The following is a 12,626-nucleotide window of genomic DNA, read 5'->3' as shown; positions in this document are numbered from 1 at the left end:
ATGTATCAGAAGGGATTTCAAAAGCTGTAGTCTATGGTGTTATGATAAGTGAACAAAAGCATCTCCCCTATTCCAGACAGCCTTTGATAGCATATGTATTTAGGAAAATATATACAGATTGATCAACTGTGTACCTGACTCAAATATTTTTAGTTTCTTTGGGTTGAACTTTGGGTTATGTCAAGGGATCCCCTTTGGTCTTCTCATGGAGAATCACTTGTAACCAATGTTGATGTGCACTTACAAAGAAGGGTGTAAAGGTTTATAGGACGATACTGCTCGACAGCTTTGCGGATCTGGAATCTACACAGTTCAGCTAGCTTCTCTATTTGAGTCTTGAACTAGTGCACTCATCTCCCATTTCCTTTGCTTTGCCATTTCCAGTTGTAAAGTGATGTGTGCTCCCTCTCTTACCTTTCACTAGTGCAGTGGGGCTTGTCTTTCAGAATGAGATCTGTGCTAAAACTTTTTCTTGTCTCTGTGTATGCTGATAAACAGGCTTTAGAGTTCTATCTTGTGGTGATATATCACCCCACCCCATCTTAGATATGACAATTGCCTTTAAAGGACTACAGTTTTGATTTGTAGGGGGCTCTTTCTGTTATGCGCTTCTAAGTAGAGAGGCCTGTGAGAACATCTTTCAGGTCTGAGGAGGTATATGGCTATCTTGTGCTCCTTTCTTCTCTAACATCAGGGCTGTAGATATTCACCCCGGTGTTGTATTGCCCCCAACCCCTGCACCCCCGGTGATTTGCTGCTAATTTTGGCTACTTTTTTTTTTTTTTTTAATTCCAAAATCTCTTGCAGTCTCTTCGGACTTCTGCCAATTCTGGCATAGTTTGCTCAAATGATTGGTCTTTTCTTGGTAGATCTCAGTCTCTTAACTTCTCCCTTCCTTTTGTTGAACTGACCAATCATCTGTGAGTATAACCCTTATATCTTGTGTGTTATATGGTCTTTCATATTTTTTCCTAAAGCATATCATGCTATACCTACTATTTTTAAATGGCCTTTTCGCCACTTTATCTTCTGAACATACCTTTCCTTACATTTCTGTTTTAAAACAATTTATATTTCTAAATTTTCAGTGGCTGACATCCCTTCCATGATAATGAATCTATCGTTTGACCAGTCCCCTACTTTTGGGCATTTGGATATTTTCTATCTCTTTTCTCTTTACCCTTCTTCCTTCTTTCCTTTCTGCTTTCCTGTTATTTCCTGGTAATGAGTATCCGGAGTTGTTTGTTCACCATGCATATTGTTTTTTAAAACCCTAATGTGGGCCGGGCGAGGTGGCTCACGCCTGTAATCCCATCACTTTGGGAGGCCGAGACGGGCGGATCACGAGGTCAGATCGAGACCATCCTGGCTAACACGGTGAAACCCCGTCTCTACTCAAAAAATACAAAAATTAGCCGGGCGCGGTGGCGGGCGCCTGTAGTCCTAGCTACACGGGAGGCTGAGGCAGGAGAATGACGTGAACCTGGGAGGCGGATCTTGCAGTGAGTGGAGATGGCGCCACTGCACTCCAGCCTCGGCGACAGAGCGAGACTCCATCTCAAAACAAAACAAAACAAAACAAAAAAACCCTAATGTGGGTTTTTTGAGGCTTTTGCTAGTTATAACATCACCTTGTATGTTCAAAGACAGAAACCCGTATCTTATGCATGTCTTCCTAGCATACATGCCTGACACAGTGGCCATTCACTAAAGAATTATTGTTGAGTTTCAGAAATATGAGGGCCATGTGACAAATAAATGAGTACCTACTATGTACTTGGAACCCAGGATATAGGGGTGAACAAGGTAAAGATTGTCCTTGCTCTCATAAAGTGAGGTATTATTTTGTATAACAAGGTTTATGTTGTAGAGATGGTAACCCTCTTAATGTGAGAATCAATGAAAAAAATTTAAGACACACAGTATAGCAAAAGCAGACTGAATGACTTAGGGTATGGTTACTTGGGAGACGTTCATGCTTATGGCTAACTGAGTTGACTAATTGATTTTTCCATACATGATATTTCTTATTTAGGATTATCCACTAGTGTTAAGGGATTGAGATGGAATGATCTTTTTCAAGTTCATACTTTTTTGACCCTTAAGGGATTGAGATGGAATGATCTTTTTCAAGTTCATACTTTTTGAACCCTTGTAACTCCAGTCAATTATACTTAAATTAAAAACTTCATACTTGAATATAATATGCTTTTGTACTTAGTGATTTCAGAGACCCAAAGATCTTTTAGGACTGAGGTTGGGGGGAACAGAAATATTTCCCAAAATATTTTTGGTCTTTCTGTTGCACGTCTTAAAATATGATTAAGCAAAGATTGCAGCCGTGAAGATTTTCTGCTATAAATTGGTGTTTCAACCCTGGCAGCTGTTCATGCTTTCTGCGATCCCACTTAAAAAAGTGGAAAGTGAAGGGTGAGTGGCTGCCCTCGTAGGCAACCACATAATTAAAAAAAAAAAAAAATGTGTATGCCTCAGCAGATCTATATTAGTATTTCATATAGCTGCCTTTTTCTTTTTTATTGTAGGGCCAGCTCTCAATGTTGCAAGAAAAAATAGACCATTTGGAGCGTTTGCTGGCTGAGAATAATGAGATCATCTCAAATATTAGAGACTCAGTCATCAATTTGAGTGAGTCTGTGGAGGATGGTCCGAAAAGTTCACAAAGCAATTTCAGCCAAGGTGCTGGCTCACGTCTTCTGCCCTCACAATTATCCCTCTCAGTTGACACTGCAGACTGTCTGTTTGCTTCACAAAGTGGAAGTCACAATTCAGATGTGCAGGTAATGTATACATTCATTAATAATCACTGGGCTTTTTTTTTGTTCTTTTTAAGATTTGACGTGACGTCTGTTCTGACTTGGTAAGTTGCTTAAACTGTTTGGATTATAGTTTCTCTTTTTGTAAAGTACTTTGATTAGTCACATGAACATTAATGTTCTGTTTAGTGATAAAATTCCATAATTCTGTTGTTCTCAGTTTATCTTACTATTTTATACTTATGTGAATACAGTCTTTTTGTATGCTTTTCAGTCTTATTTTCTGTAATGGTTGAAAACCTTTAGAGGTTTAAATTTTGCCAGAGATTTTTTTATTTAACCTTCCATTGGAGAATACAAGAAAAGCCCTGTTCTTGTCATATATCAGTTGTACATTATAGATTTTGTACAAAGTAAGGTTAGACTTTTTTTTTTTTTTTTTTTTTTTGCTTAATATCCTTTTGCAAGAGGGAAGGGAATTATTCTAGAGCTGTACTTTCCCGTATGGAAGCCCCCATCCGCATATGGCTACTGAGCACTTGAAATGTGACTAATGTGGCTTGAGATGTGCTGTAAGTGTAATATACACACACAGTGTTTCAGACTTAGTGTGCAAAATATCTTAATTCATTTATATATTGATTATGTGTTAAGATAATATTTTGGATATACTGGGTTAATGAAATATTAAAATTAATTTCAACTGCTTTGTTTTACTAGACAATTAAAAATTTGGCTTGTATTATATTTCTCTTGGACAGCACTATTATAGAGGGCAATGGAGTAAAAAACCCAGCGTCAGAAAGGCCTTCTGCCTTTCTTAAACTCAGAGTGTTTCACTTACACTGGCTTTACAAATTAGAGCAAGGCTGTGTTTAACCTTGTGCCTTATACTAGAAACTGGATTTTGGTGGAAGGATCCTAAGGGGTGAATATTTTAAAGTTTGACAGAATTATTTGGCTTCTGGCCTTGTTTTCGAATATACACTTTCCACTAACTGCTGAGGGACAGAGAACATGATATGATCTTGAGGTCATGGCTCACAGGCCAAGCTGGAAGCTGGGGACAGTGGAGCTGGCCAGGTCTTGCACCTGCAACCTCATCAGCTAGAATGTAGCCAGATTCTGATAGGATCAGAATCCTGTGCTTACAGGGATGGCTGTTTCTGCGAGGTTTGACTTTATTCAGTTTTTTGTTGAGTGCTTCTTAAGTACCTAGCTAGCCTTGTTGTCATCCATGATAAGGAACAGCAAAAAAAAAAAAAAAAAAAAAAAAAAAAAAAATTATATATATATATGTGTGTGTGTGTGTATATATATATGTATATATTTGTTGTGTGGTCTAAATCTGGGCTGGACAGAAAGGAGTTGCAGAGCAGCCATGGAAGTCAGGCAGAGCAAGTCAGGAGGGTACTGGGAGAACTGCAGGACTGAAGGAAGAAACAGAGACTGCTAAGACATCCTCCTACCCAGTTCATTTCCAAAGATTTGTCGGCTCATCCTTGAGAAGATTTTATTTTATTTATTAAAGTCATATATTCCATAGGGAGAGAAATATTATTGCCTTAAAATACTTTGTATTGACTTTTATGTAATTTGTTTGGCCTTTAAATTTTTTTTGTAACTCATTTATATATTTGGATGTGAGTTTTGTAATCTAGTTTTAACATAATTTAAATTTTACAAAAGGTTGTTTGGTTGTGTTGTCACATTTAATATTATAGAGACTGTGAAGAACAAAAGTAAAGTTTTAGATTTTTTTTCCCACTGTTTTTTCCTTTGCATCCAAACATTATTAGCCAGCAGGAATACTGCATTGAAAGGCTAGAAAACATTAGGATACATAAAAACTAAATCTCAATTAAAAAAATTTTCTCAATTTTTAGATGATTATGCCTAGTTGACCCTGTTGTAGTTTTACTTCTAGGATAAAATAGGTGGATAGAACATATGCTACATGGAAGAATAGCTATAGATAGATGTATTTTTGTTCAGGTATAGATTTTTAATATATATGAGATTTACTATAAAATAAAGACAGCTCAAAGTAAAATACCATTTTCAGTACTATTTTTGAAAATACTGAAATATCTGGTCATTATCAAATTTCATCAGACATTTTTTTCTTGGTTCTTTTTCTATAAATTTCTATTAAATTGTTTTGGAAGTAAAGTAGGGGAAGAAGGAATAGAATGAACTTATTTTTTATGAGAAGCAGATGGGAGGGGATTATTTATCAGGGTAGTTTTGTAGCACAAATAGCATTTCAAGCCTTTAAATGGTGATGAAATATTTTCTACTCTAAACTCCTCAATTAATGTCTACCGAAATAGTTTTATTTTATAAAATATATATGCAGAGTATAGCAGTGAATAATTTTGAGCAAATATTTACCAACATTAAATTTAAATTAATAATGGTTAAACTTTAATTTTTTTTCTTTTACATTTTTAGATGTTGGATGTTTACAGTCTAATTTCTTTTGACAATCCAGATGGTGGAGTTTGGAAGCAAGGATTTGACATTACTTATGAATCTAATGAATGGGACACTGAACCCCTTCAAGTCTTTGTGGTGCCTCATTCCCATAACGACCCAGGTAAAATTTGCACCTCAAAAAAACCAGGAGGTTATTAAGTTCCTTTAGGCCTAGAGTCTTTTAATGAGAGTCTGGTAGAGGCCACTTCTCAAATTTTTGAGACATTATTCTCTGACTTTTAACATTAATGTATTCCTTTTATGTGTCATTATGTTTTAGTGTTCTCATTTTATCAATTTATGTGCCATTCAAGGATAGTATCTGTGCAGTATGAAATAGTAATAAACAAAAAAGAAGGGCTTGCCTTTGGGAGAAAAACGGTATATACTTTTAAGAGACTGATTGTTGATTTTAGTAACTTTTTGTAAAATATTGCATGGGAGAATTATTTCATGTCTATGAAGTCTACCTTTAAGAGAGGCAGAATACTCATGGGAAAGTTTGAATCTTTAAAATAGAGAAGCAGTATTAAATGGTTTAAGAACCTTGGTGTTGATTGGTTTCAGGCACATACGAATGTGAGTCTCAGCTTTCTGTATTTATCAGTGTTAGGCAACTTTAGGCAAGTTACTTTATCCCTCTGAGACCAAATTTTTTCCCTGGTAAAATGAGGATAATAGTATCTGTTTCAGTAGGGTGAAAAGTAAAAGAATCATGTATGGCACAACAGTAGCTGCTGTCATTATTGTTACTACATATGATGGCGTTTATTTACAGGGGCCATAGATTTCCCCCCCTCCCGTTCCCCCCTCACCCGCTAAGATTAGGGGAAATTGTTTCGATTGTAATGGAACATAGGATTTGATATACGTCTTTGTTGGTTTGAGTACACAGGCACAGATAATTTAGTTGCCGCGTTTTTTTTTTGTGGAGGTTGGGTGGGGGGTGTATTTCTCAAGACTTACTTTGAAGGAGTGTGTTACTTTTCTTAATATCTTGATTTCATGATTACTGTCAGAAGCACTAGTAACCTAATAATTTGAAGGTTTTTTTCTTTGCTTCCAACATTCATTTATCTTCTACTTACATTTTTTCCCCATTAGTTTATTGGCAGATATTCCTATTTTTCTATTTCTAAGACAATAAAACATGTTACTTTAGGTCTGGACACATGATTTAGTGAAGCATTTTTTGTGTGTGTGTGTGCTGCTTTTGGGTGTGAGATGTAGTCTGTGAGCTTAGATATTGAAATGCTTGGATTTCTAGACTACTTCAATATTTAGTATGCACTGACATGTAAAGTGTATGGAATCAATATTCTGGAAATTTGTGATGAGCAATTACTGCACATCAGCTTCTGACTTGATTTCCCTATCTTTGATCTTAATGTCTTTATCTTTTCCTACAAATACCTGTTGGTGTTATGTTTTCCTCATATATATTTTAGATTGTCTTTCTCCTTAATCTTAGCCTGTACCTTTTAAATCCAAACTCAGGGAAGGCTGGGCATCATGGAAAGACTTCAGGGATTTGGAGCCAGGCAGAATGAGGCTGGTATCTTGGCTCTGCTGTGTATTGCCTGTGTGTCCTTGGGCACATTGATTTGTGTATCTGTAAAATGGAGATCATACAGGTGGAGTAGCAATTTAAGCCAGGGTTAGTTATAAAGTAATTATAAAAGGTGATGAAAATTACATCTAATCCAGATTTCTTTGCTATTTATTCACTTGAGTGTACATTTGCATTTAGGGGATGCATATGAAAAACACATATCTTTGATTACATGACTCACACTCAGTGAGGTGAGGTGCTCACACTTAATGTAGGATCTAGACAGCCTATGGCACTGCAGATTTTTTTTCTCTATAAATCTCATAATCACTGTTGAATATTCAATTATTGAGTGAAATGGTGAAAGAGCCACTTGTAATATCTAAATTGTTCTCTCTTCGCTTTCTGCCAATCACATTTAGTTTAATTCTTGTTACTTAATTGGGAGAGTGATGTGATTCCATAGTATAATCTTCCTTGTAGGCTTAAAAATATACTTCAAAGTATGTCTTGTGAGTCTTCCTCATATGAAGCCCAGTTCTTCCTTTTTCTTGATTTTTTAAAAGACCTTTATTCTGTCCCTTTTTCTGCCATTTTTAATTCTCACCAATCTCATTTCTTGTTATTCCATACATGGGCTTTTAACTATAATAATAAAATCTATGGTTTACCAGGCAGAGTGCCAGATGTTTTACAAACATTTAGTGCATACCCATGAAGGTTAGTGCCATGATTCACGATGAAGGTGTTACCAGGTTACACAGCTAACAAGGGGCACCAGAATACTTTCCTGACAATTTACCTGGATCTCCCACTAAAGTAAATTCTAGTGGCAAAGAACATATGCTTCCTATTAAACACACTCTCCTCGTGGCCTAGCTGAACACTTGGCATATAGAATAATTGCCAAAAAAATAAGGCCTCTTTGACCTTTCTCGAAGCCCCTCCGCCACATACTCATACTACACACACACACCTCCACACTTGCAGGTCTTCGCAGATGTAAACATTTACAGCACTTTTACTTGGTCTCCTCACTAGAATGTTAGCTCATTAAGGGCCAGAACTTTGTTTTATTCACTGCTGTGTTGGGAATGCCTAGAATCATAACTGGCACATGCTACTGAGTCATTAAGAGTTTGGCTAAGTAAGTTAATGAGCTAATGAATCTGACTCTTCAAACTAGGATGAAACATTTGACTTATTCCTTGGCCTAGGCTTTTCTTTTAAGTTCCCTCCGTCCTGATGGCTACTTATTTCTACTCTAAAACAAACAAACAAAAAACTTATTTAAATTACTCTTTGGTAATTTTGTATACTAGAAACAGGCCGTAATAAGCTCTTTGAGGGCAGGATGGCTCTTGATTTTTAGACTTTTTTGTTGTTGTTTGCATTACTATTCCTGCTTAGTTAGTAGGTCATCTCCTGAGTAGACATCCCTAATAAGTATTCCTGACTGTAATCTCTTTCGGTATCCTAGTTATTGCTGAATCTTTTTGTCTTAGTAAAAGATGTTAATGACCCTGACTCTCACACCCTTCTCCACTTGGAAAAAATAATTGTCAGAAACAAACCTTTTAAAACTACAGTGATTTTTGCTGTCAAGCAAAATGCTAGAGAGAAGAATCCACTGACTTAATAATTTTCACTATTCCTTAACTAAAGTAAAATATTGGCAAACTAAATTATTCTGTGAAAACCTGAATTATTCACATCATGAAAAACCATTCTTTTTAATAGAGGAAAAAGAGAAAGATGTGTTCATATACGCTCCAAGTCAAAATGTGACTCTGTAATGGGAAATCTTTGTATAATACTCCTAAATGAATGTGAGGTTAGGCAGTGTTCTTTCTAAATGAGATTCATAGAGAGATTTGTTTGCATTTTCTGCAGCAACAATTTAAAACGAGCTTTAGCTTAGTAGTTTGTTTCATTGGTGGATTTTTGTCTATTGGGGATAGAAATATTTGAAATAGATTTTTAAAAAATTGTTATATTTAGTTCCCCAACTTTGTGAATTTATGTTGCTGTGTTTTTCTGTATATAGATATCTTTCTTTTTGGACTGAGTTGGTAATATCTCTCAAGAAAAGGTAAATTTCACAATATGTTGGTATCTTAATAAAATTCCAAATTATGTTACAGTCTGAAAACATGTAACAATTGTCATAAAATATTTAAGTGTTTTACATGAGTACAAACTGAATTGGAAAAGAATTGTGAAGTAAATGCTGATAACTTTGTACTGTTATGCTTTTGAAAGTTTTGAATCGTAGACCATGAAATTAAATGTTAGTTGATTGATACATGTTCATGTTGTATTTAATAAGCTGATTAAAACACAATTACAGCACTTTTGTATCTACAATCTTAATTCTTTGCTTCCCACTAGTTAAACTGCTGAACTATTTGGTTAATTTTACTTCAAAGAAATCACAGTGTGTGGAGAGAAGATAAGGTATACTAAATGGAAGGTTGGACAGCATATTGTTAGTTAAGCAATTTGTGAAATGAACATTAGAAAATAATCCCCCTTGTGGTATGACTCTAAAATAGTAGGAAGACCTAGGCCCAAGAGTTACACTGGAAAATAATTTTCTTTTGTGCATTTACAATTCGTTTGCAGAAATTTTTATTGACTCAGAGGGTGATTAGGACTTTTCAGCTTTTTTTGTGTATAAAATTAGGAGACAGATGTTTGCATTTAGTATTATGATAATTATGTATCCTTTAAAAAAAAGTTTGTAAAAAAAGAATAAAAACATGAGGAAATCAGTGTAATATTTTCAAATATTTCCAAGTATAGTTAGAATTTGAAAATAGTTCTGGTCAGCCATAGTTGGCTAATGTCTCTGTCAGGGGTGTCCAATCTTTTGGCTTCCCTGGGTCACATTGGAATAAGAATTGTCTTGGGCCACACATAAAATACACTAACACTAACAATAGGTGATGAGCTAAAAAATAAAATTGCAAAAAAATTTCATAATATTTTAAGAAAGTTTACAAATTCATATTGAGGCTCCTTCAAAGTCATCCTGGGCCACATGCAGCTCGTGGGCCGCAGGTTGGACAAACTTGATGAAAGGTGGTGGAGACTTAGAAGTCTGGTTGCTAACGGAACTTTACTGATCAGAATGAGACGGTCATCAGAAGGAGAAGTTGTATGTGAACACTGTTTGGGGAGTACTTTATTTGGTATAGCTACTGCAGGATAAAGTGGATTCTTTGGTTTTGACTGCCATAATGGGAAATTTTAGTTTCTGGAACTAAAATAGTATGAGGAACGACTGAGATCTGGCATTTATGGCCTGTCCCGCATCAGGTGAGTGACAGCTCTTTGTTGCTTTTTACTTTGTGTAATTCTTTAACCCTGAAAAGTGGTAAATTAAGCCACATTTAACAGGTGAGGGCAGTGAGGCTAAGTTAGGGTATAGTAATTTGTTCAAAGTCAGTTAATTTAATTATACATTCTCAGAGGTTGGTGAATTGAAGCTCAGGGTTGCCTGATTGTAAAATCTGTGTTTTTTCCATTTACGTCTTTTTATTGCCTCTTAAGATACTTTATTTAGTTAAAATTATTCTATTCCTTTTCTTCTTGTGTTGTAGGCATTAGCCAATTTAACACATTTATCTGGACTTTGAATTGTTAATAGAGTTGTCAGATTTAGCAAACAAAAATATAAAATACTCAGTTAAACTTGAATTTTCAATAACAATGAATAGTTTGTGTGTGTGTGTGTGTCCCAAATACCACATGCAGCATGCTTATACTAAACATTTTTTTGTTGTTTATCTGAAATTCAAATTCAACTTCACTCTGCATTTTATCTGACAACCTTAATTGTTAAGAAAATTGTAGCACTTAAGAGTTAAATGGCTCTATATGGCTATCTAGAATTCTGTTTTTAGAGATCTCTAAAATATGTGTGTTGAGATTCCTTTTTAAAGGAAGAATAGATGGTTTGGTCTCTCATTGGACTTTATTCTTTGAGGAGCACATATGTTAAGCAGCTGCTGAGAAATGTAGATGATCATTAAATAGCTCCTCTTTCTCCTAATTTCAGTTACCTTTGTCTATCTTTCAAGCCTGGGTGCTTCAAAACTCTCCAGTGCCCTGGTAATACAAATAATTACTAGCACTTAGGGAATTATTATGTTCTGTGCACTATTCTAGGCATTTTACATATATCACATCCCTTACTCCTTTCAGCAACTTTATGACAGAGTCCTGTAGTTACCCTCACTTCATGGGAGAAGTGGCAGGAGAGAGCATAAGTGATCTGTTCATGGCAGGTCTAGGTTTGAAATCAAGTGATCTTTTTCTAGAACCAGGACTTGTAACAGTTTTTAGTATATTGCCTTTTGTGGATAATTCTGAAACCACAGGCTGAGCATATAGGAGGAAAGTCTTTTAAGTATTTCCAAGCCAAATGTCAACTACTTTAGTATTATTAATCATAAAAAAGATTTTTTTCAACTGTCTTGCAAAAGTGGACATCTTACTGCACTATCTCCTATCCTTCTTTTCCTTCTGATTTTTCTGGTTTGTCTTTATTGAAATGAATGTCTCTGTCCTTAAATACTACATTAGTACATGAAATGGTGAGTGGTTTTCCTCATTACCACATTTTCTACAATTAGAAAGTGATTTACAAGCAATATTTTCTAGCTTTTGTTTTGTTTTTTGAGATGGAGTCTTGCTCTGTTGCCCAGACTGGAGTGCAGTGGCGTGATCTTGGTTCACTGCAACCTCTGCCTCCCAGGTTCAAGCAATTCTCCTGCCTCAGCCACCTGAGTAGCTGGGATTACAGGCACACGCCACAGTGCCCAGCTAATTTTTTTTGTGTTTTTAGTAGAGACGGCGTTCCACCATGTTGGCCAGGCTGGTCTTGAACTCCTGACCTCAGTGATCCGTCCGCCTTGGTCTCCCAAAGTGCTGGGATTACAGACTTGAGCCACCACACTCGGCAATATTTTCCAGCCTTTAAGTTGGTTTCTTTTAGAAACTTTGATAATTTGCCCAGTATTTGTCTAAAGCTAAGTAGCCCCCTCATGTACCCTAAGAGTAACCCACCAAAGAGAGTCACTTTTCCTTCTCACAGTGTCTCTCATATTTTAGACAGTTTTCTCATTATTTCAAATAACCAAGCTCTGTTGGGGAAGACTTACTATGCCTGAAGTATTGTCAGTGTTAGATGCTCATAGATGGGGTCATTAATAAGGAAGGGGAAAAGCTTTAGCACAGATTTAGAAATTATCCTAAATTTTGCAGCTATGAGGTAACAAAGTATGCAGGTCTTCTAAGGGGCACTTACAAAAGCAATATAATAAGGGGTCACAGTTGGACACTGTATGTATACAGCTGCAGGATGAACAAAACGCCTGCTGTCCTAACAGTAATGCAAATAGGTTTTTTTGTGTGGGATAAAATTTCATATGGATTCAAAAAATGATCTTTCTCAAACAACCTCATTGAATTAAAGCTGATATGCTTAGAAAACTATTAAATGACACTGAATCAACTGGGAAAAACAGGTTAGATTATTTTGGAAACCTGCGTTCAAAATCATTTAGAGGCATCAGCAGGTTTCTAGGTTTTCCGAATCTCATAGGTCTCAGGAATCCTTAACTTCATCTGTGACTGTTTGCTTACCCTCTCTTGGAAACTTAGTCGATTACTAAGTTCTCTTCATTTTGTCTCCTTGACCTCTTATTTCCCTCTGTTTATTTCCACTGCAGTCCATAACCATTTTTTACAGATTTTGCAGTGGTCTCATTTTCTGTTTCTTTCCTTCTACTTTGCCTTTTTAGTCTTCACACTCT

General features: G+C 35.9%; 1 protein-coding gene across 1 annotated transcript in view; it reads left to right on the top strand.

Moving 5' to 3' along the window:
* Positions 1–12,626, top strand: part of MAN2A1 (mannosidase alpha class 2A member 1) — a 172,199-nt gene that overhangs the window by 22,113 nt on the left and 137,460 nt on the right. The window contains exons 2-3 of the mRNA XM_008014107.3: positions 2,544–2,798; positions 5,229–5,373. Coding sequence (XP_008012298.2) covers positions 2,544–2,798; positions 5,229–5,373 — 400 coding nt within the window. The remainder of the gene's footprint in view (positions 1–2,543; positions 2,799–5,228; positions 5,374–12,626) is intronic.

The sequence above is a fragment of the Chlorocebus sabaeus genome, chromosome 23, assembly GCF_047675955.1.
Source record: "Chlorocebus sabaeus isolate Y175 chromosome 23, mChlSab1.0.hap1, whole genome shotgun sequence".
Classification (NCBI taxonomy): Eukaryota; Metazoa; Chordata; class Mammalia; order Primates; family Cercopithecidae; genus Chlorocebus; species Chlorocebus sabaeus.
This window is presented reverse-complemented; position numbering and strand designations above follow the sequence as displayed.